At 41.4% G+C, this 27,985-nt stretch overlaps 1 protein-coding gene across 1 annotated transcript; it reads right to left on the bottom strand.

The window, feature by feature from the left end:
* Window positions 1-1,480: 1,480 nt before the first annotated feature.
* LOC125343659 (norrin cystine knot growth factor NDP) lies at window positions 1,481-27,230 on the bottom strand. The gene is made up of 3 exons (XM_048336171.1): window positions 27,064-27,230; window positions 10,786-11,169; window positions 1,481-2,719 (listed from the first exon to the last, which is right to left on the bottom strand). The coding sequence occupies exons 2-3, from the start codon at window positions 10,957-10,959 to the stop codon at window positions 2,492-2,494; spliced, it is 402 nt and encodes a 133-aa protein (XP_048192128.1). The 5' UTR covers window positions 10,960-11,169; window positions 27,064-27,230; the 3' UTR covers window positions 1,481-2,491.
* Window positions 27,231-27,985: the final 755 nt, after the last annotated feature.

The following is a 27,985-nucleotide window of genomic DNA, read 5'->3' as shown; positions in this document are numbered from 1 at the left end:
GTAAAGCTGAGACAGTTTAGGGCTCAAACTATTATTTCCACTTTTTAAATCAGCAACATGAAAGAGTAGTCATAAGTATGACAAGAGTTTTGTTTAGTTTTGTTTCTCTTGTACTCCCTTCCTGTGGCTGTACCCTCGCTACCAGTGTATTACATCCGAGTACCCTAGATACTCTTTGTATGGGTAATAGAACTGGGGAAGGGAGAGGGAATACCAAAATTGAGAGACAAAGAACAAAAAGACAAACCATTCAAAAAGCAAAACTTAGAAACCATTTGGTGCAAACCAACTGCACAACTCTTGGGGGGAAGAGGGGAAGGGGGTGGGGGTGGGGGGAGGGGGGAAATGAGGGAGGAGGTAACAAGTAAAACAAGAAATGAAATGTACTCACTGCCTTTCATATGAATCTGTAACCCCTCTGTATCACGCTTTGACAATAAAGAAAAAAAAAGAATTATAACCAGTTAGCATAGCATGGAGATTCTTACCTGTAATACCTGCATTTGGGAGACAATGCTACAAGATAGTGAGTTTGAGGCCAGTCTGGGCTACATAGTGAGACTCTCAAAACAAAACAAGTATAACCATTTAACTTTCAGTACTAAATTAAGTTCTTTATGACAAAATTTCCATTCATAAAATGGTCCAAATGGCTATTTCACATTTGTTTTCAAAGAGGGTGAATCTCCAGTTTAGTGGACTGGCTGGTTTTATCACCATGAATGCTAAAAATCAAGGTCAAGGTTTCATTTTGTTTCAAAGCCACAAGTACAAATTTATCCTGCTGGCTTTCTAAAAACTGTGGAAGTGGGACCAGTAAGTGTACAAAACCCATCATCACTACATGAAAAAACAATTCACAGGTTAACTGGGCTAACAGTGGGGACAATGCCATCTCTGGTTATCCAAGACAGCTTGGTATCAAGGTTGCCCTAGAAACTGAGTATCCAAGTCGAGGTTTGGTATGGACATGCCTATAGTGAGTATATGGCAGTATGCTAGTGTCAGGAATACGTTTGAAGTTAGACCTGGAGCACTGGACCACTGATACACACAAACCATTGTTTGTGAGCTCTGTGATGCTGGTTGTTCAGACTTTGCTTACTCTCTTCTGGGAAAAGTTAACAGATTAAAAGAAAGGCAACTTTTTTAGAATGTAAGGAAGCCAGAGTATATTAGACTTTACACTAAAATTTGAAACTAATAGCTGAATTTCAGAGCCTCCTATCCCATTAAAACATCAATTTCATTTTTAAAAAATGTCCCTACTGTGTACTGTGGGATCTTATCTACCTCTTTCATATCATGGATGTCCACATACCAGCTACATAGGTCTTACAGTCCACACTGCATCCGTTATAATGGAGGAGAAGAAGGAGAAGGAGGAGGAGGAGGAGGAGGAGGAGGAGGAGAGGGGGAGGAGGGGGAGAGGGAGGAGGGAGAAGGGAGGGGAGACAGTAACACGGCTAAAACATTAAAGATACTCTTTTTATTTTGAAACATGAGAATAATTTCAAATTTGAGCATCAAGGACCAAAATATATTGGAACCAAATGTTCAGAAGATGAGCCAGGCCACCACTATGGCAACAAGCCTCACAAGGATGAGTGGATTATTAGAAAATGATGCCCGAGATATGGCTAAAGCTATAGCACATCCACACATAGACAAATACTTGGTTGTCTAATGTGCATGCATGAGTACAGGGCATTCTTCACGGCCCTAGTTCATAGATGCCTTTCCAAAGTCAGTGCAGGATCCGTATCTGTGCAAGTCTTTGCAAGTCTTTTCCTTTACAAAAATTTGACCAAAATTTATCTGCAAGAACATTCAGGTGACACACTGTTTATGCCTTCTTTACTTTCCTAATGTCACATGTGAAATAATAATTAGAGCTGTCAAGAGTTTGAGTCCCATGAAGAATTCATTTGTTAGTTATGATGACATTAGTTAGCTATCTATGAATAAACTTTGCTAAACATATCCATATGCTTGATGTCCAGAATTTGAAATTGGTAACTTTTAGTAGTAGAGGCAACTTTAGACCTAATGACAAGATAGAGATGGGAAGGAGAACCCCAGATATCCTAGGAAAAGCTGGATTTTCCTGTCTTTCATAACCAATTCTTCCCTAATATGCACCAAACAGTGTCAGCCTGACATACTCTTGCATGTGGCTCCACATCTTTCCCACTCATGTGGAATTGTTGCAACCCCAAACAGCATTCAGAGCCAATGGGGGGGGGTGCCTGAATCTCAAAAGAAACCAAAAGAAATTTACCAGGTGGGGAAAAAGAGATGGGAACGAAAAGCCAATTCCCAGAGTAGTTCTCTCTGTCCAGAAGCATAGTCTTTCTTACTAGCATATTCAGTGTCCCCGGGGAATTGCTGTTATCTTTGCCTTAACCCTTTTCTTGCCAGTCCTTCCCTAGCTGGTCCAACTGTCTTCTGCTCTGTGGTCCTTCCAGCCACAGCCACTAGGCGGTAGGTCTCAGGAGCTGCATTCCTCACAGTGACAGGAGAGAATGTACCGGTAGGTGGCGGTAAGTCTCATGCCCCCAGAGCAGCGCAGTCGAAGCGCCTTCAGCTTGGAGGTCTGGGGCCGGCAGCAGTGACAAGAGGAACGGAAAGGTTGCTTGAGGACAGTGCTGAAGGACACCAAGGGCTCGGATCTCGATGCCTGGCTGCAGTGCCCCTCACATCTGGCCAGGAGCACCATCTAGGGAAAGAGGAGGAATGATTACCCTGTGGAGATGCCAAACCCTCGGCCAGATACCAGAGCATCCTCTGAAAGGGCTTAGCGCTCCTTTGCCAATCCCTGCTGGATTCGGCCTGATTGGAATCAACTGGTTAACCTTAATATATCAGAGTTGGGGATATAGATTAGCAGTCAAGTACTTGCCTAGAATATATTTAAGGTCCTTTGTTCCATCCCCAGTACTAAACAAAAAACAGAGTCAATACTACTCCAATCTCAAACCATTTCAATTAAAATCCTTGTCCCAGAAATTCATGATTTTCAGGATTCCTTAGTTGATTGTGATGTGCACGCACTGAGGGTTTAGAACCACTGGACAAGGCCCACCATCATGAAGATAAAACCTAAGGACAAAAGAAGTTTCTCCCAAGGGTTATTGTTCAACTATTGGCCCAATACACTGCAACTCTACCACTAGCAAGATGTAGACACCTATTATAAATTGAAATCAAATAGAAAAAAATGAGTAAAAAATATTCTGGGTGCTACAACTTGGGCCATGAGAATGAAATAGACACAGGGAATCTATGGATTTCTGGATTTCTGTTATGACACTTTTAAAGGAGCCAAGTATTTGTACAGCTGCTTAGGGCATCTTCAGAATTATTCATTTATTCATTCTGGCCATCTCTAAGTCTAAAGGTTTGGGCCAGAATAGCAGAGGTTTTATGTTCTTTTATTGTGGCTCTTAATCTGATTTTAGTAGACTCCTTTAGGAGTTTTTTAGACTCTTAGGAATCTGATTTTTTAAAAAAACTACCAAAGTTATCTCAGAAAATAAATAGATGTAAGCACCTATTCAACATTTTATATATACCATAAGGAGATGGATAAAAGTTTTCTATTTTTTTAGTTAGGAAATCTATGACCTGCACCAGGTAAGGATGGCACAAGAATTATTTCCCAAGCAGAACATAGAAATTCTGAGGATTTTGTTCCAGGAGTTATATACTATCAAAATGCACTTTAGCAGTGGATACATACCTGAGCATGCTCTGCTTAAGGTCATAATTTGAGAAGGAAAGCTGGTGACCACATTTTAGGGTCATGCTCAGCACAAAGCCATGGAGCACATGTTCAAAAGGTTAAAATGATGGCAAGGAACACTTCTGAACATGTTCAATTTTTCCACAAAGCTTTGGCTGAAGAAATATATAATACATTTTGCGTGTTAATGTAGGAGTTTTTCTCTAAAGGTCAAGAGACTTATCTTTATACACCATACAAATATCTTGATATCTTGGGAGTACAAGTCATGAGTGAGGTGGGGTGTCTTAACTCACAAGGTTATGTAACCTTATAGACCAGGGCAAAGAAGGCAGTAGGGAACCTGAGGTTACTGGTTCTTGTGTATATGGGAGACACTTGGTGATTCTCTTATCAAGTCATGAATAGAAAGTTACCCTATAATTCCAGAACCAACAGCAAGAGTACAAAAAGTAAAACAGTTCAGATGAAAAATCCAAAGATACACACAGACACACACAGACACACACACACACACACACACACACACACACACACACACACAAAACCTTTTGGCAATTACCTTACAATATTTTGGGAATTAGCAGTTCAAATGAAGGACTCACAGCTATTATCTCTGATACCATTTTATAGGGCAGAATTAAACACCCAAGGATTAAAAGAAGGAAATGACCAGTACAGCTTTCTAAAAGGAGGCAAAAGATGACTTCTGGTAATTATAGGTGATTAACATCATTATCTGAGAATATCCTGGAGGTAAATCTAATAACCACTTAGCAACCATTAAAAAGAATATGAAGCCTGGAAGAAAAAATGGAAAGGCTAGGGGAAGAATAAGTTGGACTAAATCAACTGATTTTCTTTGAAAGACCATAAAGGCTGAGAGAAATTAATGATCAACTATTTTTATTATTTCTTTGATGATACTGGAGTTTGCACTCAGGGCTTTGCACTTTGTAGGCAGGTATTCTCCTATTTGAACCACACCCAAGTTCTTTGTATTTGCTTTTTAGTTTGTTTTTCAGATAGGGTTTCATGCTTTTAGCCAGGAGAGCCTCAGACCATGATTCATCCTCCTGCTGTTTGATTTTTGTTGTATCCCTTATGGGGCTTGAACTCAGGGCCTGGAAACTGTCCCAACGCTTTTGTGGCCAAGGGTAGAGCTCTACCACTTGAGCCACAGCTGCACTCCTAACTTTGGGGTGGTTAATTGGAGATAAAAGTCTCAGAGACTTTTCTCCCCAGGCTGGCTTCATACCAAAATCCTCAAATCTCCTGCTCCTAAGTAGCAAGGATTACAGGTGAGCCATAAGCATCCAGCTGTTGCTTGATTTTTATTAAAGCTTTTAATTTTAACCTACTTGTTCTCTCTTCATATTTATAGACCAACATGATCTGAAACAGGTTTGAGGAGATTATCACATAGGCCAGGAGAACATGTTGTCTATCTCCATCATATATTATGTGCTCTCTCTCTTTCTCTCTGTTAGTGGATGGGAAAAATACTTGACACCTTGTATTGGATCAATGTTAAATTTGCTGATCTCTTATCTAGATCATTAGGGAGATTAAGCAGTTATTCAAAGTCATCTTCCCAAATGGAGTTTGTAGAAATACAGGTTTGGACTCATAGGATATAGCAAAACCTGTGTCACTAGATTTCATTAATAAGGGCCAAAACTGATGTGGAGCATCGAACACAATGGATATGCAGGGGAACCAAAAGTAGCCTTGCTTAAAATAACCATTTAGCTGCACCTAATATAACCGAGTCCACATTGTAGGCCATTCACAGATAAGCTTATCAGACTGTTATTTCACTAAAAGTTTTCAGGATGTCCAGTTCCACCTGCAGCACACTGGAAAAGTCAAAACCTCCAGCACTGAAGGAACTCAGGCCAACTCCAATGTACCTGGCTGCTCTTCCTTAGGAGCTGGACTTTCTTCACAGAACCATGCACAAACATGTCTACAAAACCCCACCAGGGGCTGCTTGTAGCCCTTACAAGCAAATCCCAAATCACAAGCAGAAGTCAAGGCCTTCCATGAGCCAGGTAGGAAGTATTATCTTTAGTCTTCCAGATGTTCTTATCTTTCATTACCTGCTTTGATCAAGCTAACATACATTGTACTCCAAGGAACTACTCCAAATGCTCTTGCCTTCATGGTTTCCCTGTCCTTTCAGAATTTCAGAATGTCCTCTGGACTTTGCTCAGCCTGATGGAATCTCATCTATCTGCACTCTATGACACAATTCAAACATTTCCTTAAAGAAAAAAAACATGAAACTATTATTGGACCTCTGATATTCTTAACATGTTCACACACACACACACACACACACACACACACATTTCCACTCTAGAAGATAATAATGTCTAGATGAGAAATCAATTCATGCTGGTTCACTTGTTAGTTTCTTGCCTCACTTTATTCATGAAGCATGACTATTCATATCACCTCCACGGATCCAGCACAACTTCCAAAGGGTCTGTGCTATGCTAAGAGCACTTTTAAGAAAGCAACCATGGGACAAAGCAGCAGAAGAATGGAAGATTTGAACGGCTCTGTGGGTAGTCAACTCACTCCTACTGGCCTGGGACTATCCCTCAGTTTACAAATCCAACTGATACAAAGAGGGCTTTGCACACTAAAACCTCTCTCCCTTCTTTACCTACAAGCCTTATGTGTCTCCAGCCCCTTCCACACTGCATGGACCCAGTGGGTGCTTAATATAAATTGAATCCTATTTGAAAAACCAAGTCACATCTCTCAAATGGTTAACTATGCTGTGAATTCAATATCCCTGACTTCTCTCATGTCTCCTGTCATACTATAAGCTTCTTGAGCAGCAGTAGAAGATGGCTTTGGGAAGTCCTCACACCTCCATTCCCATCCCAGCACTCAGTGCTTAGCATATCCCATCCCTTCTTCCTTGGGAAGTTTTACAGGCTTTGCCACATAAACCCTCAACCCTCTCCTTTGCTGCTTGTCAGGCGCCTTCAGCACCAGTGGCTCTTAAGGGTTCTTACTACTGTGTATTGGTTGTTCCATGCTTTGTCCTAGGGCTACCACCTCCCATTTCTCATCCAACTCAGACTTCATAGACCTACTGTACCAGCTCCCTTTCCCAGCATGGGTGGCTGAAATCTCATTCCTGGCCAGAGGAACAGAACTCAACCCCTCAGCTTCCTCCATCCACCTGGTTAAGAAAGGTCAGCCAGCACATCTGTTCCTCTTTTCACTCTTAGCACCCAATGGCTTATGGCTATTTTGCTTTGCTGCCCCACCTGTGCTCAACAGAACCACAGTCATCCTCATTTTCCTAATCTTTTAAGGTCTAGGAAATCCCAACAGTTATTGAGTTCTCAGTAGTAACAGAAATAGAAAAGTGAGTTAAAACACCTGCCTTGTTTATAATTTCATCATAATAATATTTATTAAACATCCATTCTATTCTGGAAACTGTTGGTGGCTTTACAAATATTAACAATGCCCATATATAGCCACGATAAACATACAGTTTCATTTTGCGCAGGAAGAAAATGAGCCACTAAAGGATGACTTTGCTTTCCCAAAGTCACCTATTTGGCAAGTTACAGAGCTGGAACTGGAAACCATGTCCCTCTCCCTTGAAAGCTGAGGATACCTCACGCCCCATAAACATTTCCTAAGTATCTCATTTCTGGTAACTAACTAATCTTTGGCCTATTTGCTTTATTGCTTTTACTCACACAAACATGGTTCTCCTAGGAAGATTGAAATTGAACTTGCCACTCGCAAGACCTTTGGGGCCCAATCCCATGAGGCACCACCACCAAGAAAGTTATCAGGCACATCTTAAGTGGTGATTACACTATCATGCTTTTAGGTCCACTTTTTCTGCTTTACCCCATCTCAGTCCTTCCCTGAATTTCTAGGTGGTAGTTACAGACTGGCCAACTGCAAATTCAGGGCTGGAGTAGATAGTTCCAAATGGAGGCTTTCAGAAAAACTTGGGAGTATTTTTTTCTAGAAAAAAATGGGGGTACAAATCATTATTGCTGGCATACCCAACATTAGACCACTAAAGAGTAGCTCCTATATTCTACTTGCATTCCTCCAATTTGAAGAGTCAAGCAGCAAAAGATGAACAGAGATTGCCATTCCCAGCTATCAATCAACCTACTTAATTTTTCTTCGGGGTCTTGTGTTTCCCTATCTGTAAAATGGGAATAATAACACCTGTCATTGCAGGTTCACTGGCAGTGATCAGTGATCAGGACATGCATTTTGAGATGCATGGCACTTGTTTATTCAAGCCAGTGCCCTCTCCTCAAGCCTGGGTCACACATTTCCTTCATCTGTCTTCACAAGGTCAGACACTGGATGCAAGTAAGTCTGGAAGTTCAACAGACAAACAAAAGGTATATGGTTAGTAAACACTGACCCCCATTATGATATTGAGGAAAAATGATTGTAGAGGGAAAATCTACCTTAGTCTCTTCTTTCTAGACATAGGCTAAGTATTTTATCCAAGGTCTCTAAAGGCAAGTAGTGTCATTAAATGAGTCCCAGTGGAGAAAAGATCAGCCTGAGTCTGTGAATGTTAAGAGTTATAAAATAGTTCCAAATGAAAAATGTTTTCTTCCTGGATACTAAAGAAAATGTAATCCAAAAAAGTTCTGGGTAGTTGAAATTCTGCCAGGCATATTTTATGGTCAAGGAAAAAAAAGGTTTATAATTATGACCACCATTAACATAAAGCTATTGCTATATTTGGGACAGTTGGGATATTTGAAAACAGATTGTTCCCATGAAATTACAAATATTTCTTCTATTAGCACAATTTTGGACTGCTATTTGCTGGAAAAAGTCAAGGTGAACAGTAGGAGACTGAAGTCTGTTTCTAAGACTGTGAGTGCCCAAGTTCAAGTGCTGGGAGTTTGAACTTGGCATTCTTTGGGTAGATGTGTGAGTTACTAAGGCAAGAGGTCTTCCATTGGGTTGCTCAAGCTTTCCAGAATGTTGTCTAGTTGTTTTGTTTTTGTTACTGAAGTGTTGGGGGCAGAAACTAGGACCACATGCATGCTAGACCAGTACTCTACCACTGAGCTAAAGCCTCAGCTCTTGTTCAAGATTTTTATAGAAGTTTCTGTATTTTTATTTCCTTCTTGTCATCATGCTTTATTTAAAATACTTTCGTTGTTTTTAAAGAACTGTGGTTGTGAAGGACATCTCAATGAAGGGATAATCCACACTGAATATTAGTGTTGCCTGCTTCCAAAACGAGAGGAGGAGAAGATTGGAGGAAAAGCTAAGAAGTGGACATGTCAGGTTTACTAAGATGTACAATTTCTTTTCTATTTTCATTTTTTCCTTAATTTTTCCCTTTGCTGTATCAGGGAGGCTAAGCTGGGCAGGAAAAGTCTGAGACTTTTATCTCCAATTAATCACAGAAAAAGCTGGATGTGGCACTGTGACTCAGAGTTGTAGATTGCTAGTCTTTAGAAAAGAAGCCAGGGGATCGTGCCCAGGACCAGAATTCAAGCCTCAGGAACAGCAAGAAAAAAATGCTTATCTTAAACTGGGCAATAGCAGCTCATGCCTGTAATCCTAGCTACTCAGGAGGCTGAGATCTGAGGATTTTGATTTAAAGTCAGCCTGCACAAGAAAAATCCATGAAATTCTTTTCTCCAATTAAACAGCAAAAAGCAGGAAGTAGATGTGTGACTCAAGTGGTAGAGTGCTAGCCTTGGACAAATAAAGCTCAGGGACAGTGCCCAGGTCCTGAGTTCAAGCTCCAGTACCCAGGCACAAAAAATGCTTATCCTATTTTTTCTCATTTTTGTTGTTTTGTTTATATGTGTGTTTTTGAAGTGTTGGGGACAAAGCACAGGGATTTGCACATGTTAGCTAACCTCTCTACCACTAAGCTACACTCTTAGGCCCTAGTTTCCTTTTCCTAATAAGGGACTCTTGCAGAATCTTACATTGGTATAATTACTCTTTTTTTGTTTTAGTTCTACAAGCACAGTGTGACATTTTGCTTAAGTGGAAAATTTCTATTTCTTTTCCCACAGTCATAGGTCTTATTACTATAATGGTTAAAGTGATTTAACTCAAATTTAACTAAAACACTGGGCTATAATCACAGAAGTTATGGAAAATTTAAAAGTAGAATGAAGTCATAATGTTTTTAAATGGAGGGTACGGCAATTGATTTATACAGCCATTGGTTGATTCCATTGCTTGGCATTCCAAAACAAAAATTCTAAATTACTCTGGTAATTAAAAAAAAGATTTACATGGTTTTAGTCTCAGAATGAACGTGACAATTACTTGAGGTTCTGCTAAACAAATTCTTATTTACCAAGTGTGGACAAATGTCATTCCTGTAACTGTTCAGGAGATGGTGACACTCCTGCAAACTCTCATTCAGAGTCCATTTCATCCTACAGTGTGCTTCCCTTCAGGGTGGTCCATGCAGCTGGCCATTCTTGGTGGCTTTTAAAGCATCATCACCTATCTCAACATGGGAGCATAGACAGCCCACAAGAATCATGCCACCAATGTCCAACAGGAATGAGTTAGATAGACAAAGGTAAAAATGAGGAATGATCAAATTAACATCTCAAGTTTTTCAGATCACTTGACTAACTCAAGACTCCACAGCTAGTTTCTGAAGATTTCAACAGGAAACTCTGTCACGTTTCTTGCCTTCCCTTTTCCTTGACTGCTAAAGGGGGTAGGAAGTACAGTTAATTGTAGATTCTATATTTCTTTCTTGATAAAAGGGCATTACCTCACATGAATTTTACAGCCAGGGACAGAAGACACCCGTCTAGTGAGATTGAACATACACATGTTCTATTACGTTGCCAGAAGTGCAAAGCATGATGGAAAACTACAAAAGGATTTTTCCATAAGCCCTACAGGCCAGTTACAGAGCTCTAATTTGAGCTTTGGACACTGTTCTCCATCCTTGACTAATAAATATGGCTTCTCTTGTGCTTCCGGCGTAGGGGTGTGCACTACCCTCCCAGAGACCTTGGTCTTACCTTTGAGCTACACTTGTACAGTGGGTGACTGATAGAATCCACATAATGGTGCCTCATGCAGCGTCGCGGGTCAGAGTCCATCATGAATGAGCTGTCCGTTTTACTGTCTGTATCTCCCATTATCGCCAGTAGGGAGAGCATAGAAAAGGATGCAGCTAGTACATGATTTCTCATTGTTGTGAAGAAAAACTTCTCCAGAAGAACAGCAGAGGGAGACCGAGGACAAAAAATTGGGAATTCCTTCACCTCTTAGGATCCAGTTCTTTTCAAGGCAATGGCAGCAGGATCTGGCTGAAGCTTTCTGGCTGTCATTGTCCTTTGTATGGCTGAGTTTTGTCTTACTCTTGGCACTTGGGATCCATCATCACAGTATCTGGTACACAGCTGGAATGAAAACAGAAATGATTTTCCCCAGAAATATTTATCCAGAGACACTAATAGAACCCAGGAGGTATTAAGTCAAAAATTTCCATGTCATTTTGAGTGGTGAATATTGGATTTTAGAGTGTCATTAGCATATGTTGTCCTCTAGTCCATCTCCCCTTCCCCCAAACCTTATGTTACATGTTTATAACAATTTGGAGGTAGACATAGTGGCTTCATAGAAGGTCATATTGACTTTAATTGCTAGAGTCCATGTTCCTAGGGACTTGATCCCATTGTCAAAATTAAACATGTGGTTCTGGCCACAGCATAACTAAATTAAGTCCTCACATCTTTATTCTTAGTTGGTGGGAGAAAAAGAGTTTGTGCAGCTTCTCAAGAAATTTTGGTATCAACATCAGCTTACAGGGCTAGCGTGGAGGCAGGTCAGTTCTAATGAACACAAACCTTGACTTTTGGGAATGCATTTTCCCTTTCCAAGTCTATACCCACCTACCCACCCATCTAATGTTCCATTTCTGTGCTCTGGGCTCATCCTGTTTTTGTTTAAGATCCATGCCACCCAGTATCAATGGAAAACTGCATCTGAAATACACATTATGTTCACTGGCCTCCAGCATGGTAGCACATGTGTATTTCTCAACAGACACACATTTCTTCAGAGTCATTGTAGCGAGAGCCCATGGTGTAATTTGCAAATGAAAGTGATCATTGGAGCAGAGACTTACCATAAAAGTAGAACCATGCTATACTGATTTTGTTGAAACTTCCTTTGTTCTTTTAACCATACCTCTTGGTCAAAGGAATGGGATCCAGAGATCTCATCAAATCACCTAACAACCCCTCAGGCATGGCCCACACGGATGTTGTTTATTATGCCAGAATACAAAGACTATCAAACATATTTCCAAACACTTAGGAAAATTGGAGGGGGAGTTGCCATAATCACAGTGAACAGAATGGGATAATTAAAGCTTCAGAAAAACTTTCAAAGGTATTTCAAAGTTTGATTGTTTTGTTTATAGTACAATTCTTTTTTCCCTCTTTCCTACTCATAAGCAGCCTACACAAACAGGACAAAGTGTTGATACAATCAAGATTAGAAGTTCAAGTTGGTACAAGCCAATTTGTTTTGCCCTCATGGAGTGGCCTTAGACCTACCTAACTGCTCTTGGCTGCCTTCCACGTGTGGGGAAATGGATCCTGAGTAGAAAAAGGTGTGTTGAGGCAGAGCTGGTTCAGAGCAGAGCATCCGTGGCTATGGTAGAGGCTAAGTGCCTCTGTTTCAGGAAAGTCATGTAAATTCTAATAATGAGGGCACCTACTTGGGTTAAGTCATGACACTGTCACTAATCAGCTAGGGCACCTTGCTCAGGTCACTTAAATTCTTCCAGCCCATTTCCTCACCTGTAGGGTAGGGAAATTGACAGAGATGACATCTGCTATCCTTTCTTGCTCTAAAATAGCACCCCTTAATATCTATGCATTTAGGTACCACATTTCCATATGGAGAAGGTAATTCTGAAGTTGAATAGACCCTATTTTTATACATTCTGGCACAGTCTTCCTTTATGTGTATGCTAATGACAACATCTCATTAAAGTAGATCAAGCCTGCGCCTAAAGTTCCAAATCAGCAAAAGATGCAGAATTTTTTTCGAAGAGTGATTGGATTGGATAGTACACACTATATACCACATGGAAAATTACAGGAATCTCTTAATATATACAATTAATACATTGAATAAAATGTTTAAATATGGGTATATTTTGTTTTCTTAACAACTATACAGTCTTGGTTTTTCTATGCATATGACTATGAAATTCACAACCATTTTCAGCTTAAAGAGCCAGAACTATCTTGGGGTTCATGGTAAGAAGATGCAATATTACTAACCATTTCCTGAGTTTCAATATGACTCAATTATCCCAAGTGGTTATCTGTCTCTTTGAAGCTTTAATTAGTCTCAGAAAGAGAATTGATTTGACTTCTTCTTTCATCACTCCAGTCTGCAGATATTTCCCCCAGGAGTCAATGGCAGAAGGATGAAGGGAAAAGCAGACATTACAATTCTGGTGCTTCCTCCCCTTGCCAGCAACTTTTCTCCAGAGCCAGGACCAGGAGGTGCAGTTAGATGCATAAAGCAAATTTTTTAAACTATGTGGTATGATGGCAAAACCAAGAACAACATCAATGACAAATCTCTACAGGTTGTGTATAGTTCATTTGCCAGCATTTCTATTTCTCCACAGTAAAGGATATGGAAAGGACCCATCAAAGCAGAACATAGGACTGTCCCTTGTTTTAAGAGAAATGAAAATGAGGTACTTGGAAACACTTTGTTCAACCCTGATCATGCACCTTGTTAACAAGGCTTTGAAAAAATGGACCCATATTGGAGATAGTACAGTATACATTGGTAAAAAGCTCTTTTGAGGAAAATTTGTCAATATCTTTTTTGAAATGCAAACATACATAATTGAGACCTAACAGTTCCATTTCTGTAAACTATGCCGACATATGAAATCATACAAGCATATAGTTTGCAACTTGAACATACACAAAATATTCATTAATAGGGAACTGACTAATTATATTACACAACATTCATACAACAGAATACCAGGCAACTATGTAAAGACGGATGCAGAAGCTCTGACTGGTGTTAAAAAAATATATACATATATGAATATTTACTTGTTGTTTACATAAAGAACCTCTGGAAGGAATTTCTAGAACCTCTTCAAGGAAATTTTTGTTTTTTGAGGGGGTAGTAGCTGGCACTAGGGTTTACATTTTAGGCTTTGTGTTAGCTCAGCTTGCTTGCTGGGCTGGTGTTCTACCACTTGAATCACATCTCCAGCACAATAGCAGGACTAGAGATGTGGTTCAAGTGGTAGAGCACCAGTTTTTCAAGAAACTAACAAAATTGGTTACCTGTGGGAGTTGGGGAACAAGCTAAAGGAAATAATTTTCACTTTATACATTTTCTTTTTCTTAAATACATTACTTATCCAAAAGTTCATGGAAAAACTAATTATTTCCCTTGTTTGTACCAGTTTGAGGTATTTTACTGTTCCATTTCTATTTCCTATGAATGCAGAAAGTTAGGTTAGTTTTTTTTCTTAGTCAAAAAGTCTTCCAGGTGGATCCTTTAGTTTTGCTTTTATATCTTTTGCAGTACTGGGGATTGAACTGAGGGCCTCAAGTTTATTAGGCAGCTGCTTCACCACCTGAGCTAGCCTCCAGCCCCTTTTTGTGTTATTTTCAAGGTACGGTCTTGATTTATCCCTAGTCAGGCTAGGGCTGTGGTTTTCCTCTTTGTGCTTCCCTGTGTCTCTGGGGATGACTGGCACATACCACTGTGTCTAGCTATTATGCTTCCCCCATAGTTGGGATAGCATCAGGATTGTTTAAAATGAAGTCTCACTAACATTTATGCCTAGGATGGCCTCTAACCTCTATCCTATGATCTCTGCTACTCAGGCATCTAGAGTTATTAGATTGCAAGCCAGCACACCCAGCTGACCATTTCATTCTTGCACATTACTTCCACTAAATAGCAACCATCCCTTATTACAATCACAGTTAAAACATTTTTCCTGACGAGTGAATCAAAACACTTTGGGAAGTATTATGAACTTTATACTGGTAATGAATATCATATAATATTGCTTTATGGACTGTTTTTCTCTTCACAGATAAGCCAAACCTGGAAATCTCAGTGAAGAGTAAAATGGGCTGGATCTGGTAGCTCACCATTCTAATTCCAGCTATTCAGGAAGCAGATTCTAGGACCATTGCAGTTCAAAGTAACTTAGGGAAATTTTTTTTGCAAGACACCATCTCAATCAATAAGTTGGTCACAGTGATGTGGGTCTGCCACTCTAGCTATATGATAGCTATAGGTAGGAGGATCTCAGACTGAGGCCCACCCCAAGTGAAAATGTGAGACCCTATCTGCAAAGCAACTAGAGAAAATTTTAAAAGAGCTGAGGAGGTTGTCAAATGACAGACTGCCTGCCTAGCAAGTAGGAAATCCTGAGTTCAAGCCCTAGTATCATGCATAAATTCAGTAAGTAAGTAGTGACAGAGGAAATGCTACTTCACCTGTTAGAAATGGCTCAGGATGTTGGGGTGTCACATAGGAATAAGGATACCACCTCGAAAGGAACGCAGCAAGGCAAAGTTTACTTCGGCAGAAGAGTGCACCACTAGCTGAAATCCGGGCAAGCAGGCACACAGAGCAAGGGGGCTGTTCCCTTTTTATTCATAAGGCAGCACGTCCTGCCTCTCTGCTTGAATTGGCCAAACTCGGTTCACAATCTGCTCACAGATTGGCTACTTTGAAGAGTGTAGAATGCCTTAATTACTCACACTCTCCGCTACTTTCTTGAGCAACCTGAAATGTATCTTAATTATTCCCCTCCTCTGCTACTTTAATTACTTGTGGATATTGTCTTACCAGAACAATCAACCAAAGCCAAGCCACCAGGCCAAAGCAGGAATTTTTAAGCAAGCCACATTGGTAGAAAAGATGGCTTTTCTCACAACCCCCTAGTTCTGAGATTTCATTTTTTATTCTAATACACTCACTAAACATGACTTATATATTAAATACTTCAGAGCCATGGGTTGGGTGCTAGTGGTGCACATCTGTAAACCAAGCTATCAGGAGGCTGAGCTCTGAATATCAAGGGCAGGATAGTCCATGAGACTCTTATATTCAATTAACCAGTAAAAATCTGGAAATGGAGCTATGGCTCAAGTGATAGAGGGGAAAAAATTTAAGGGACAGTGTCCAGGCTCCAAGTTCAAGACCCAGTACCAACACACACACACACATGCACACACACACACACACACACAATAATACAAGCAATGGTAATGTACTACAGAACTCACAGACTCTTCAAAACACGAGGGTAAGATTCTTATACTACTGGAATTTGGGTGGGTTTTATTTTGTATTGTTTTTTTGCCTTAAGTGTTCAAATTGAATTAATTAACAGTTGTTTTGAAGAAGAAATAAAAATAAGGTTCAAGAAAAGCTTGAACTGACTTGGTTTGACATTTTGTTGGTATACTGAGTAGCAGGAAAGGCTCACAAAGGACAAAATTTGGAATTAAGGAAATCCACACCAATGGAAGCCCAGATTTCTGGAAGATTTCTGGAAGCCCTGAACTATCTCTGTTTTATGGTAACTTTTGTCATTTTCTCAAAACTAAATCAGTTCCAGCTTACCTTAATATTGTGGGCTTCTTTTTAAGCCTCATGACTACCTACAAGACATAGAACTTTAACACAAACAACGATAGGTTGAACAAGAAATGCACTTTCCTACTGAACTCAGTAGACTGGTGGGTGCTCTGTGCTCAGAGTACAGTGTCTGAGATGTGAACTTGGCTACTGCACAGAGCCCACATTCTCCTAGCTCCAATGTAGAGTCTCTGCCGGCAAAAGAGGCACGTAGGCTGGCATGTCCGACTTTGGAGCTGTCCTCCAAATGCTACCAGTGGAAAAGAACAACTGGTGCCCAGATTGCCCCACCTGTCATCCTCAGAGAAATAATAGAGCAGCCTCCAAAGTGAGAGATAGTATTGTGCCCACAGATCAGCTCATTCTTGAGCTGATCTTCTCCCTACCACAGAGTAAAGCACTGGTTTTGCACGAGGGATTCCAGCATGATTCCTGGCTAAGACAAGTGGTATGTGACAAGAATGGTCTGATTCTTGCCTTGATTCAGTAACTAAATTCTCCCTGGGTCATTTTTGATATGGCTATACATGCAGGTTTTCCAACTTGCAGCCTCTTTTAACAAATGTTTAACATATACTGTGTACTTACTCCTTTCACTTTAGCAAACAGATATGGAGGACAGGGGGTATAGATCAGGTGTACAGAGAGTGCCAAGGTCCTGGCTTAAATTCACACACACACACACACACACACACACACACACACACACACACACACCCCTCAAAACAGATAAAGTTGAGAGGAAAACAGGTCTTAACCTAGATCTTGATCCTTTTGCCTCATTGAATATCCAAGCAGAGTCCTGGCCTGTTCTCCTGGGTACATTTTTAGACACCTTGATAAACACTCTTAGCATCCAATTCATATCCAACATTCACTGTATCATTTCCAAGGAGATCAAATGAAACTGGTCAAATATAATACATTTCAAATGGACTCTGCATCAGAGCAATTATTTGCTAATTTGAAAAACATGATACAAGGTAAGTATAGGTAAAGATAGCAGAACACAGAGCCAAAGGAATTGCCACAAAACAAAAATGTATAAGTGTACAAAGATATATATATATACATATATAAAAGATGTATATATTTATATGGAAGGACACTTGCCAATAGATAACATTTCCTACGTGGATTGGAAAAACAAGAAATTCCAAGTCTTTATTCAAAGAATAAGTAGATCCTTTCCTGAAAGACAAAGAAATCCAATGGGATCTGGTCAACTAGCCTTGGAGGGTAAGTCAGATGCTTCCTTCCAAGGCATTTAATTTATAAACTATAAACAGCATATTCGTTTTCTATACAAACATTCCATGTCCTCAATGAATGGATCTGAATAGTATTCCTATCTTACAGGCCATGAGTAGCAGCCAAGCCTAGGTTGACCCAAAACCAGCAGCGGTACCCACTAGGAAAGCTGCCAACCTCCTCACCCCCTTCCCAGCCAGCCATACTCATGGATGTCCAAGGGTAGAGAGCCACAAGATCAGTGGAGGGAGAGCAGCTCCTACTCCTCCTTTCATCTCTTGAAGTTTGTTCTTGAGTGGGAGGCAATGACCACCCCCACAGTGCTATCTTAGGAGAGAGAAGACAACATCCTTGCATGTAAACAATAGTTCTCTAGTCTGTAATAGGACCCTGTGTTCTCCCAACTTGCATGATTAGTCAACTGTGGCTGAGCTCCACCGTGAGGATTATGGAGGAAGAAAATAGGAGGAATATAGCCGGGCAAAAGGCAATGAATCAGAATTCTGGGGTACATAAGGTACTCAGACAAAGGATGGGGAATTGAAGTAATTTGGGAGAGGGGCCAAATATCAAGCGACCCTACCCGTGTGTGTGTGTGTGTGTGTGTGTGTGTATGTGTGTGTGTGTATCTGTGTCTGTGTGTGTGAGAGAGAGAGACAGACAGACAGACAGACAGACAGACAGAGACAGAGAGAGAGTCCCTTGGCTTAAACAGTTTTACTGACTAGGGACTGCACTGCACTGACATTGAGTTTGACTAACAACTAAAATCCTCATCTTCAGACATTGTGAGGGAATCCAGAGGAGCCCTACTGTTATCTACTCTCCCATTTACTGATACTTTCATGTTTCCCTTCCCCAATCCATTACTAGCCTATCTAGTTAGTGCTTTGTGTCTAGGTATTTTGCATTCACTTGTCAGAAATATTACCTCTCTGTCTGGTCATGTAAAAGGAAGGCTGATCTGATGGCCTTCAAGCTCTGAGCTCAGTCTGTATATCACTGGCTACGTGCTCTTGATGAGGTCACTTGACTTTACTGGGACTCCTAATTTCCAAGATGAATAAACTGGTCTAGTATTTCTACCACTCTACTCATTTCTAACAGTCTCTAACTTTCAGAGTATAACATCTACTCTTGGGGCTGTAGAGTCACCAATTTAATACTACAGCAAAACTTCTTTCATCCTCAAGGAAGTAATGGTTGCCAAGAGTTGAAACAAGTCCTAACAAAGAGCCTGATCCAACACCAAAGGCTCCTTGATGAGGCCAAATCAGTAGCCTGAAGTAAGCATAGCTTTTAATAACCAGTTCCATTTGGTGCTTATAATTGTCTAATTTATAAATTAATAATACCCTGGTAACAACAGAAAGTAGTTAGTGAGGGTAGTTAACCAGTTTTTAATTCTCCTAAATCTGTCTTAAGATTTATAGTGTTTCTTTCCAATCTTCACCAATGTGTAAGTGGGGAGTGGGAGGAAGATTAATGGTTGTTGATTGCATTAGAATTAGACTTCTTTCATTTGATAAAGAGAGAGGGATGGATCAGCAGAGATATCTTCTCTGCACATGAGAATTCATAAGGTCCTAAGGGCCAAAAATAAAACTTTCTGCTTACCAAAGGATCTGTAGAACCTCTTCTGCTAGGAAAGAGGTATTTCTGAAGCCCTGTATTAGGATCTGAGTCACAAAGAGTTGACCACCAGATTTGGCTCTTGGATCCTATAGTAGGCATCTGTGAGCTTTCTTTCATAGTTTCCTTGGAAAGATTCATTCTGACTTCTTAACAGTTGACGTAACAAATTGACTTTTAGAATATAAATCCTGCATACATTGGAAATGACTAGGTCTGATTACCCAAGTGTCAGGAAGCACTTTTCTGTTGAAGTCTTTTCCTCTGGGGGTTTGGATTGTTTCCGTAAATCCAGCCACCCGACTATGAGCTGTGACTGATATGGTGATGAACTGTCAGAAAATACTCAGGGTGGCCTTTCTATGGTGCCACAAATCATCGGTAGCTCTAAACACAACAGAGCTCCTTTTTATCCCTTCAGAGAATTAAAATAGGTCGCGTGGAAACCACGGAAGTTCCCAAACAGAAAGAGGAAGGATTATTTTTGATGTCTCAAACCTGCCATTACATTTGCGATTTGTTTTTTTTCAAATAGCACAGTGTTGTTGGATGCTGGTGGTTCATATCTATAATCCTAGCTACTCAGGAGGCTGAGATCTGAGGATCATGAATCAAAGCCATCCTGGGCAGAAAAGTCCCCATGAGAATTTTATCTCCAATTAACCAGTCAAAAGCTGGAGGGGAAACTGTGGCTCCAAGTGGTAGAGCCTTGAGGGAAAAGAGCCCAGAGACAGCACCCAGACCCTGAGTACAAGCCCCATAACCAACAATCACAAAAACAGCATAGCACAATGTCTAAAAGGAAAATGTCCCCTCTCTTTTCCCCACTCCCTCCCAGAAATGGGGAGGTCCTATTTAAGGAGAGAAACACAAACTACCACTCATCTTGCACAGAAATCTTGGGAAATAAAGCAGGAAAATTCTGAGACATCTAACCTAGAAGACCCAGTGCTGTGGAAACACATGAAGCTATGCCATCCCTGTGGACATTGAAAGATAACCAGGTGTTCTGGGGAGCCTTGAGCTGAAACCCCAGCAGACATGCTCTGTCATTCTACTGCTTCATGTGCCCTGGCCTTAGGGGAAGGGCAGTGAGAGGTGTTAGCTCAGGGTTCAGGTTCTTTTTTACCCCAGAGCTAAATGAACAGGTTGGCTTTTCTTCAAAGTGTCCAGCGAAGTGTTTCCAAAGGTCTTTTTGCATCTCCTCACCCGAAACTGTGTTCTGGAATGGTGAGTAGTGATCTCACCTAACAGCTGTAAGGCCCTTCGTTAGGAGTCCAGCATAAACAATAGAAGCAATTCAGTCTTTCCAGTTCCCATTCAATTGGTCTGTACTGCCCCATGGTAGGATCTGAATACTGAATTCAACCAGGTCTCAATCAGAACACTCATGAATGTAGGCATAAGGGAAAGAGGCATTGTCAACACACACATCACTTAAAAAATGTTTTCCTATACTGCTAACCACTCTGAACTTGTTAGGCTGTTGAATTTGAGGTAGTATTTGGCTTTGCTTAAAACACACACACACACACACACACACACACACACACACACACACACACACACACCAGCTCTCCTGTCACAATCCACTTCTGGTGCCAAAGGTTTGGCTACTAAACCTTGAAAGAGAAAATTTTAACTCTGTAAAAAAGTAATTTTCTACCGTGGAGATGTGGGGAGGCAGAGAGCACAGAAATATATCAACTCCTAAAATATCTTCATTCAGCTTTAAAGAAAAATTGGACTTTGATTAAGGATTGGGTTGTTTGGGCTCTTTGCATCCATGTTAGGAACACATGTACTTCCACTTTACCTACAGTTGATCACTAGGGATTTTTTTTTCATTACATTGGTTATAAAAAGATGAGGGATGTTTTTCACTTGGGGATTTGACCTCTTTTTCAGGTAGAGAAGGCAACTTCAGACCCTTCCTAGGAGGGAGTGGGTGAAATGGAGAGATCCTTTTCTTTCTGAAGTTGTACTATTCGAAAAAGGAAAGTTGAAAGGGCAGTTGCATAATGACATCAAAAGCAATCTTCTCCCCTTGTCTTTTGTTACTTCTCCCCTGACCTCCTCTCTTTTTATTTTTATTCCCTATGGATGAAAGGATACAAAGTGACTCTACATTTAGGGCCATTGTTGATTTGTGACACTGGAGAAAGGTCACCCCTGAGCTTTTTCTGACATGGACTTTTCTTCATAGACTTTCTTCAATATCTTAGCCTGTTGACCTCTCATTTTAAAAAGATATTGCAATCGGTTGGATCAAAGCTTAAAAGAAAAAGTTGAGACAGAACCAAGCCTTGGAACAGAGAGAATAATCTGAATGATTTTTAGCTTTTGTGGAATAAGAGAGGAAAAATATCTATTGCAAATCTCATACCCAGCTACTACTCCACAATGTTCATGTCCAGATTTCACCACAGGGTGAACAGGACCCCAGTTGGATGAAGTACTAACTCTAAGCCCTGAGGATGCATTGCCAATTGAAGTTACCCATTCTTGGAATTTTCTGAGTCAGCACTCTGTAACAAGAAAGGAGTCATTATTCTAGACTGTAAAGTCCATCTAGGCTGTTAGGTTTTGACTGGAAAACAGGTCTAAGGGAATATATAACCCAAGCATCAGGCTCTGAGGAAGGGGATAGTGAGCATGAAGAAGACAAGAGAAGGCAGCTTTGCAGATGTGAGAACCTCTGGTAGAAGAAACAATGCCACTGGCAGTCTTCCTCTAAAACGCCACTGTATTGCTATGTGAATGTGCAGCATGCACCCCGCACAGCTGAGCCAGGGAGCACTGATGTCAGTCCCAGCCTCCGCTCCCCACTGCCCACACATGGGGGCTTCAGAAGGTTTCTTTGCCCTTTGTTTCTTTCTGAAATCAAACAGAGAAGTTCTCGGTCGCTGACCTGATGGGTGAGGAGTGGGTACTACCCGCTGGAATACTGCCACTGGCAGGGGCAGACAGGAAAACAGGAATGCTCTTAATGTCCTCCCAAAGAAAACCTTTGATGGACAAAGGAGTGGTTGTATTTTTACCTTCTCCCTTCATGCTGCCAGGCGTCTTTAAATAGATCCTCTAGCCTGGGGACTTGTATGGAATAATTCATATTAAAACCCAAGAAGTAGCAGTCAGGGGAAGTTGGTCCTCTCCTCTCTTCTCCTCTCCTCACTTCTCTCTTCTACTCTTCTTCTTCTTCTTCTTCCTCTCTCTCTCTTGTCTCTCTGTCTTTCTTTCTTTCTCTTTTAAGGATGCTACACAAGGTAGGTCTTAAATGGAAATCTCTAATTGACAAGTCCAGTACCTTCCACGTCCAGCTCAGCAAAAAACTGCTCTGCTTTGTTAAAGAGAAAGAGAGAGGGGGAGAGAGAGAAAGAGGGAGGGAGAAAGGGAGGGAGGAAGAAGGAAGGGAGGGAGGCAGGGAGGGAGGGAGGAAGAAAGAAGGGAGGAAGGGAAGGAGGGAGGGGGGAGTAGGAAGGAAGAAGGAAGGGAGGAAGAAGGGAAGGAGGGAGGCAGTCAGGAAAAAGGAAGGAAGGAAGGAAGGAAGGAAGGAAGGAAGGAAGGAAGGAAGGAAGGAAGACAGGCAGGCAAGCTCCTTCCCCATCTCCAAAGCACCATGCATTTTCACTTGGCTCAACCCAGGGTTCATTTCTTCCCTCTTCCTTTCATCAAGTGAGTTTTACTAAAGATCTTAAAGCCTAGGCTACTTAAATCAACAATTCAGTGTCTTTATTTCTGTTTGGGGAAGGAGGTGGAGAGATGGGGGAAGGGAAAGGGGGAGAGCCCTAGGATTCAGTGAGCTCCCCTCCCACCCCCAGAAATCACTTGTCTCTCTCTCTTGCAACAGAGAATAACTACATTTCTCTTAATGTGGGCCAAAGTGTATCCAGCCATTCCCATAGTGCTCCCACCCACCCCCAGCTTTTGCCTGACATGTCCGGGTCATTGTGATGGTATGCTTATCCTTGCCAACCCGGGTCACTCCAGCCCTGCTCTCTCTAAGCCACGTGGTTGCTCTTCTCTGCAAGTGGGTTCAGGCTCAGAGCTACAAAAAGCCCCCATATCCTATCAGCCCAGCAGAAATAGTGCCAAGAATGACATCCTGAGAATACTATGGAGATGTGGAGATCTTGTGGCCTGATCTCCCCGATGGAACAGGACCCAAGCTGTCTGGAAAACAGACTAGCAAAAGAGCCAGCTCACAATGGAAGGAGCTCAGACTAAGGGAAAAGGGGGTGGGCTATGATTGGTGGTAAGCAAAAGAAAACAAAAAGCCACATGCCACCCAGGGAGAGCAGAGGAGATGGTAGAGCAAGAACTTGCAGGAAACAAGTACCCAGACATGGCACTGCCAGGCTAGCTGGATTCTTTTCTGAATTAGATTATACGAAAGAAAGAAGGGAAATATATAGCCGGCCAGCTGTTCAAAGGCTTACAACCTTGCTTTTATTGTCTGAGTAAGTTGGTGAGGTGGGGCATCAGAGGAATTCCAAACATACCATCGCAGAGAAATTTTAATATGTTCCACAGTGTCATACACGAAGAGGAAATGACAGCTGATCACTGGACAGACCACGAAATCTCAGGCCCTGGAGCTCACCCATCCTACCATGGTCCTGTGCCTTCCCTTCCAGGTTGACACTTCTCAGTCCTTCTACCTGCTTCCCCATCCTCACTGCCACTGCTGGTCTGCCAGGACACAGTAGCATTAACTGACTGTCATGGGAAGAGGTGAGCATTGGCTCTAAGGCTAAGGGCTGGCCAAGAAACTTGAGGGCTGGTTAGGGGGAGTCAGGCACCCCAGGGACACAGAGGCATTTTAATTCAACCATGGGGAATTATCTAGTGATAAGAATCCAAATCAAGGTCCCTGCTAATGATGTCTTCAGGGATTTTATTCCCAGTCATCCAACCATGTGATAAAACACCAGACTGTGATTGGAAAGCAACCCTGTGTATGGCTCAGACAGAGACCTGGGTTTGGGGAACAACTTCCGACAACTTCTTCCCAGGGGACTTTTGAATGTGGGCCAAGCCTAGAGGTCACTGGTTTCGTAGATCCTGGGAGCAGGTCCAGTAAGTAGTGGGAGATAGTGACTGCATCCTCCTCCTCCAAGCATATTTCAAATTCAATGATTCACCAAATAGCCCTGATGTCAGCTGCTGAGGAGGTGACTCACACCCATCCCTGATAGAGAAAGCACATGGTCCTTTCCAAAGGGTACTCAAGAGGGCAGAGAAAGGATAAACTGCTCTTTTCCAGGCTTTTCCTACCTAAGCTGGCAAGTTCTCGGTCATAATGGCTGTACAACTAAGCTATTCCTAGGATCTTGTGCTAAAGACCAAATGAGGAAAGCCCCATTGATAAGGGAGCATCATTTCAAGAAAACCCAGACACCGTCAGGGATTTTCAATGGTTCTTTAAAACCAGAAAATTCTTGTCCAGTTGACCCACTGGCAAAGTCCATTTCCATAAACTAGAGAGAACATTTTACCTAACTAGAGAGAGCATACAGATGGAGAATTAGGGTGTGGGACAATGTCTCATTCACCTTTGTGTCCATCAGGACTAGCATAGTACCAGGCATATAGAAAATGCTAAATATTTATTAAATGACTGCTAACCAGTCAAAATAATAGTACATGAATTGTGAGTGCTTAAAATAAGAATAAAAATCACAGGCCATCCTTGGTGGCTATAATTCTAAGAAAACTCCCAACATTTTTCAAAGGCCTGGGAAAATAAATGAGTTAGAAATTGTTAAATGTATTGAAAAATGATTTATTTTTCCCTTGACAGTGTCATTGGAACTCGAATTAAGATTGAAGACTCCACAGGCACATTTCCATCTGTGGGTGTCAGCTGCTTTGCAGTCCTAAGAAAGCTTCAGCCAGTTCTCCCATTACCTGAACCAAATGTATTTTAAAATAAATGATGCAATGCTTTGCATTTGCATTCAAATACTCTCATGTAATGAGCTGAATAATAGTTTAAGAAAATTGTTTGGAATCACCTAAATGAGTTGCTAACATCAGCAGTTTTAAGAAAATCACTGTAAAATGTTATAGCATTACAATCCATAGTATCCTTTTGTAAATTCGCTTTCTGATTAGTGACTATCCCAGAGTGGTGAATTCATTCATCTACCATTCAGGTTTTCCTTTTACAGTTAGGCTTGTTATTAGAAGAAATCAGGAAAATTGGCCATAAACCATATCTTCACACCTTAATAAAAACTGGCCAACTGGACTCCAAAGTTTATTTCTACAGATGAGACTTATGAGAAGAAAATGAGCAGATCTTTTTGCATGTGATCTAAGTGCTCAATTGAGAAACCTTCTGAAGTCCTGACTCTACTTAGTTGCCACCCACAGCCAATAGTGCATTTTTGGCATCTCTATACTTTCAAATGCACCTAGTATTTAATATTCTATGCTGAAGCAATTTGCCAGTGCCAGTTCCTTGTAATTAAAAATGCACTAATATTAGAAATGAAAAGAGGCAGACTTTGCCACAGCCATCTCTAATGACAGTTACAAAGCAAAGGTTCTGGACTCCCACTCATCCTGCCAAATTTGTTTTCTTTCCAGCACCTGAATCACAGTTGAGATGGGAAACTGCCTCTTGCCTGAGGACTTATCTGGGCTTGTCCAACACAAGGAGCCTCAGTCTCTGTGCTGTTCTGAATCATTAACATTCTGTACACAATCAAACTTCCCGTCCCTCCAGAAAAGAGTTATATCCAGACTTTGTCCAGCTAGATTGTTCATGTAATGATAGAACTTGTATTTAGGAGTTTAATACAACCCTTTGAATAGTCCTCAGGTGTGTGCAGGAGTCATGTCTCCAATTCTGGGTCTGGGTGCTAGTGGGAGCATCCTTTTGCCCCCCTGCCACTCTTTGGGCATTGGAGCTTTGATCATACTGCAGGGACAAGCTGACTACTAAAAATAACCCCGTGCAATAAGGCCAAGGCAAACAGCATGCATTTCCTCGGACTTTTTTTTTTCTTTTTTGCCCAATCAAAATCACACAGCAACACCAACCTCATTGCTCCCGGGTGCTCCCCCGAATGCATCTATAGAAGTGAAATCCCGCGGCAGGGATGGGAGAGAGGTGCAAAGGAACAGAATTCCTGCAAAGCGTGACACAGAGAGCTCGGCATAAATGTTGCCTATTGTTTAAAGTCATTTTGAGCACTGCCGGCACAGCCCTGGCAGGAGATCAGCCGCATACATAAGTAGTAATAAAAGCAAACTGTGCGCATTTAACCTCACAAGCTTGCCTGCGTTCATAGTGCCCCCATTGTAAGTGGGAAGAGGGCGGTGAGGAAGATACCGCGCTCCATGAATCCAAGTCCCGCAAGCTGCTGCTACTTCGCTGCCCCATCTCACAGGGTCAAATAGAAGCACCATTAGCAAGTTACATTTAACTACGCAGAAAGTTGGAAAAGAAAATCGAAATCAACCCCCAAGATATTTTTCAAGCTTCTCTGGGACACTCCAGCGCTCTCTGTTACAGACTTCAAAGACACGTTCATTAAAAATTTTAAAAAGAAAAAAAACCACCAAAGAAACAAAACACCAGGCTAGCAGGAGACTGATGAATGCAAATTCAAGTAATGCAAATTTACAAGTGGTATTTAAAGGTTGTCTTTTTGTCTGCAAGGAGGATGAAATGCTCGATTTGGAAAAGAAGTTAATTTCCTAGGCAAAGCCAGCCGTCAGCGCTTGTTTTTCCTGCTTACCTTAGGGGGGGAAACGCAAGGCTCCTTTCTTCTCAGACTTTTCTGAGAGCTAGAAAGAGGTCCTGTTACTTCCAAATGCTTTTGTTCTTCTGTCCCTCTGTCACATGGCTTGCCTTTTATATTTGCAACACACAAAAGTTAGGACTGTTGTTTAAGCAACACAGAGGGAGAGAGAGGGAGAGAGAGGGAGAGAGAGAGGGAGAGAGAGAGGGAGAGAGAGGGAGAGAGAGAGGGAGAGAGAAAGGGAGAGAGAGGGAGAGAGAAAGGGAGAGAGGGAGAGAGAAAGAGAGAGAGAGAGAGGGAGAGGGAGAGAGAGCGAGAATGTCAAATGGAAAAGTGCCATTGCAGGCATATATCAATCAGGCATGCGGCCGCAGCAGCTCACTAGCAAATAGGAAATGGCACAGAAATGTGAGGCGCTCATTATCGGGGACCCACGGCTGCTGCCCACCACTCTGCCCCCTTTTACCTAGCATCTTACAATGGGAACAACATAGAACAAGGAGCATGGACGTTTGCTGTTTTTGGTTTTTCTTTCTGCCTGTCTTTCTTTTTCTGTCTTTATTTTTTGGCATTTGAAAGATAATACAAAGTTAAATGAATATTCTGAGTTTAATTCTTTTGTAAGCATGTGGCTGCAATAAAGACGTCCAATCTGCGATAGAGATACAGAGTTTGGGAACTACAAAGACAAGAGTGGCATTCTGTTTAACAACTCAGGCAGCTGCTGGGGATGAAGTTGAATTGCTAAGTAAGAGAGGGGGAAAGATGGACATCAGAAAGCTTTCTCAGGCTCTGTTGTTAAAGCAAGTGCAGAATGCTGCCCTATTTTATTACAATGTGTGTGGGTGGTGAGAGGCTTTTTTTTCCCTTTCCTACTTGTTCATCCATTAAATGACTTTTATTAAACTCACTGTGGCAC

The sequence above is a fragment of the Perognathus longimembris genome, chromosome 28 (genome assembly GCF_023159225.1).
Source record: "Perognathus longimembris pacificus isolate PPM17 chromosome 28, ASM2315922v1, whole genome shotgun sequence".
Taxonomy (NCBI): Eukaryota; Metazoa; Chordata; class Mammalia; order Rodentia; family Heteromyidae; genus Perognathus; species Perognathus longimembris.
Note: the sequence above shows the minus strand (reverse complement) of the source record. Positions and strands in the feature narration are given on the sequence as shown.

What these genes read in the sequence shown, in the direction of transcription:
- LOC125343659 (XM_048336171.1), bottom strand. Translation starts at nt 10,959, where the DNA reads ATGAGAAATCATGTACTAGCTGCATCCTTTTCTATGCTCTCCCTACTG. An exon ending in TGTACAAGTGTAGCTCAAAG is followed by an intron (nt 2,720 to 10,785) that starts GTAAGACCAAGG and finishes CTCTTTCCCTAG; the next exon opens with ATGGTGCTCCTGGCCAGATG.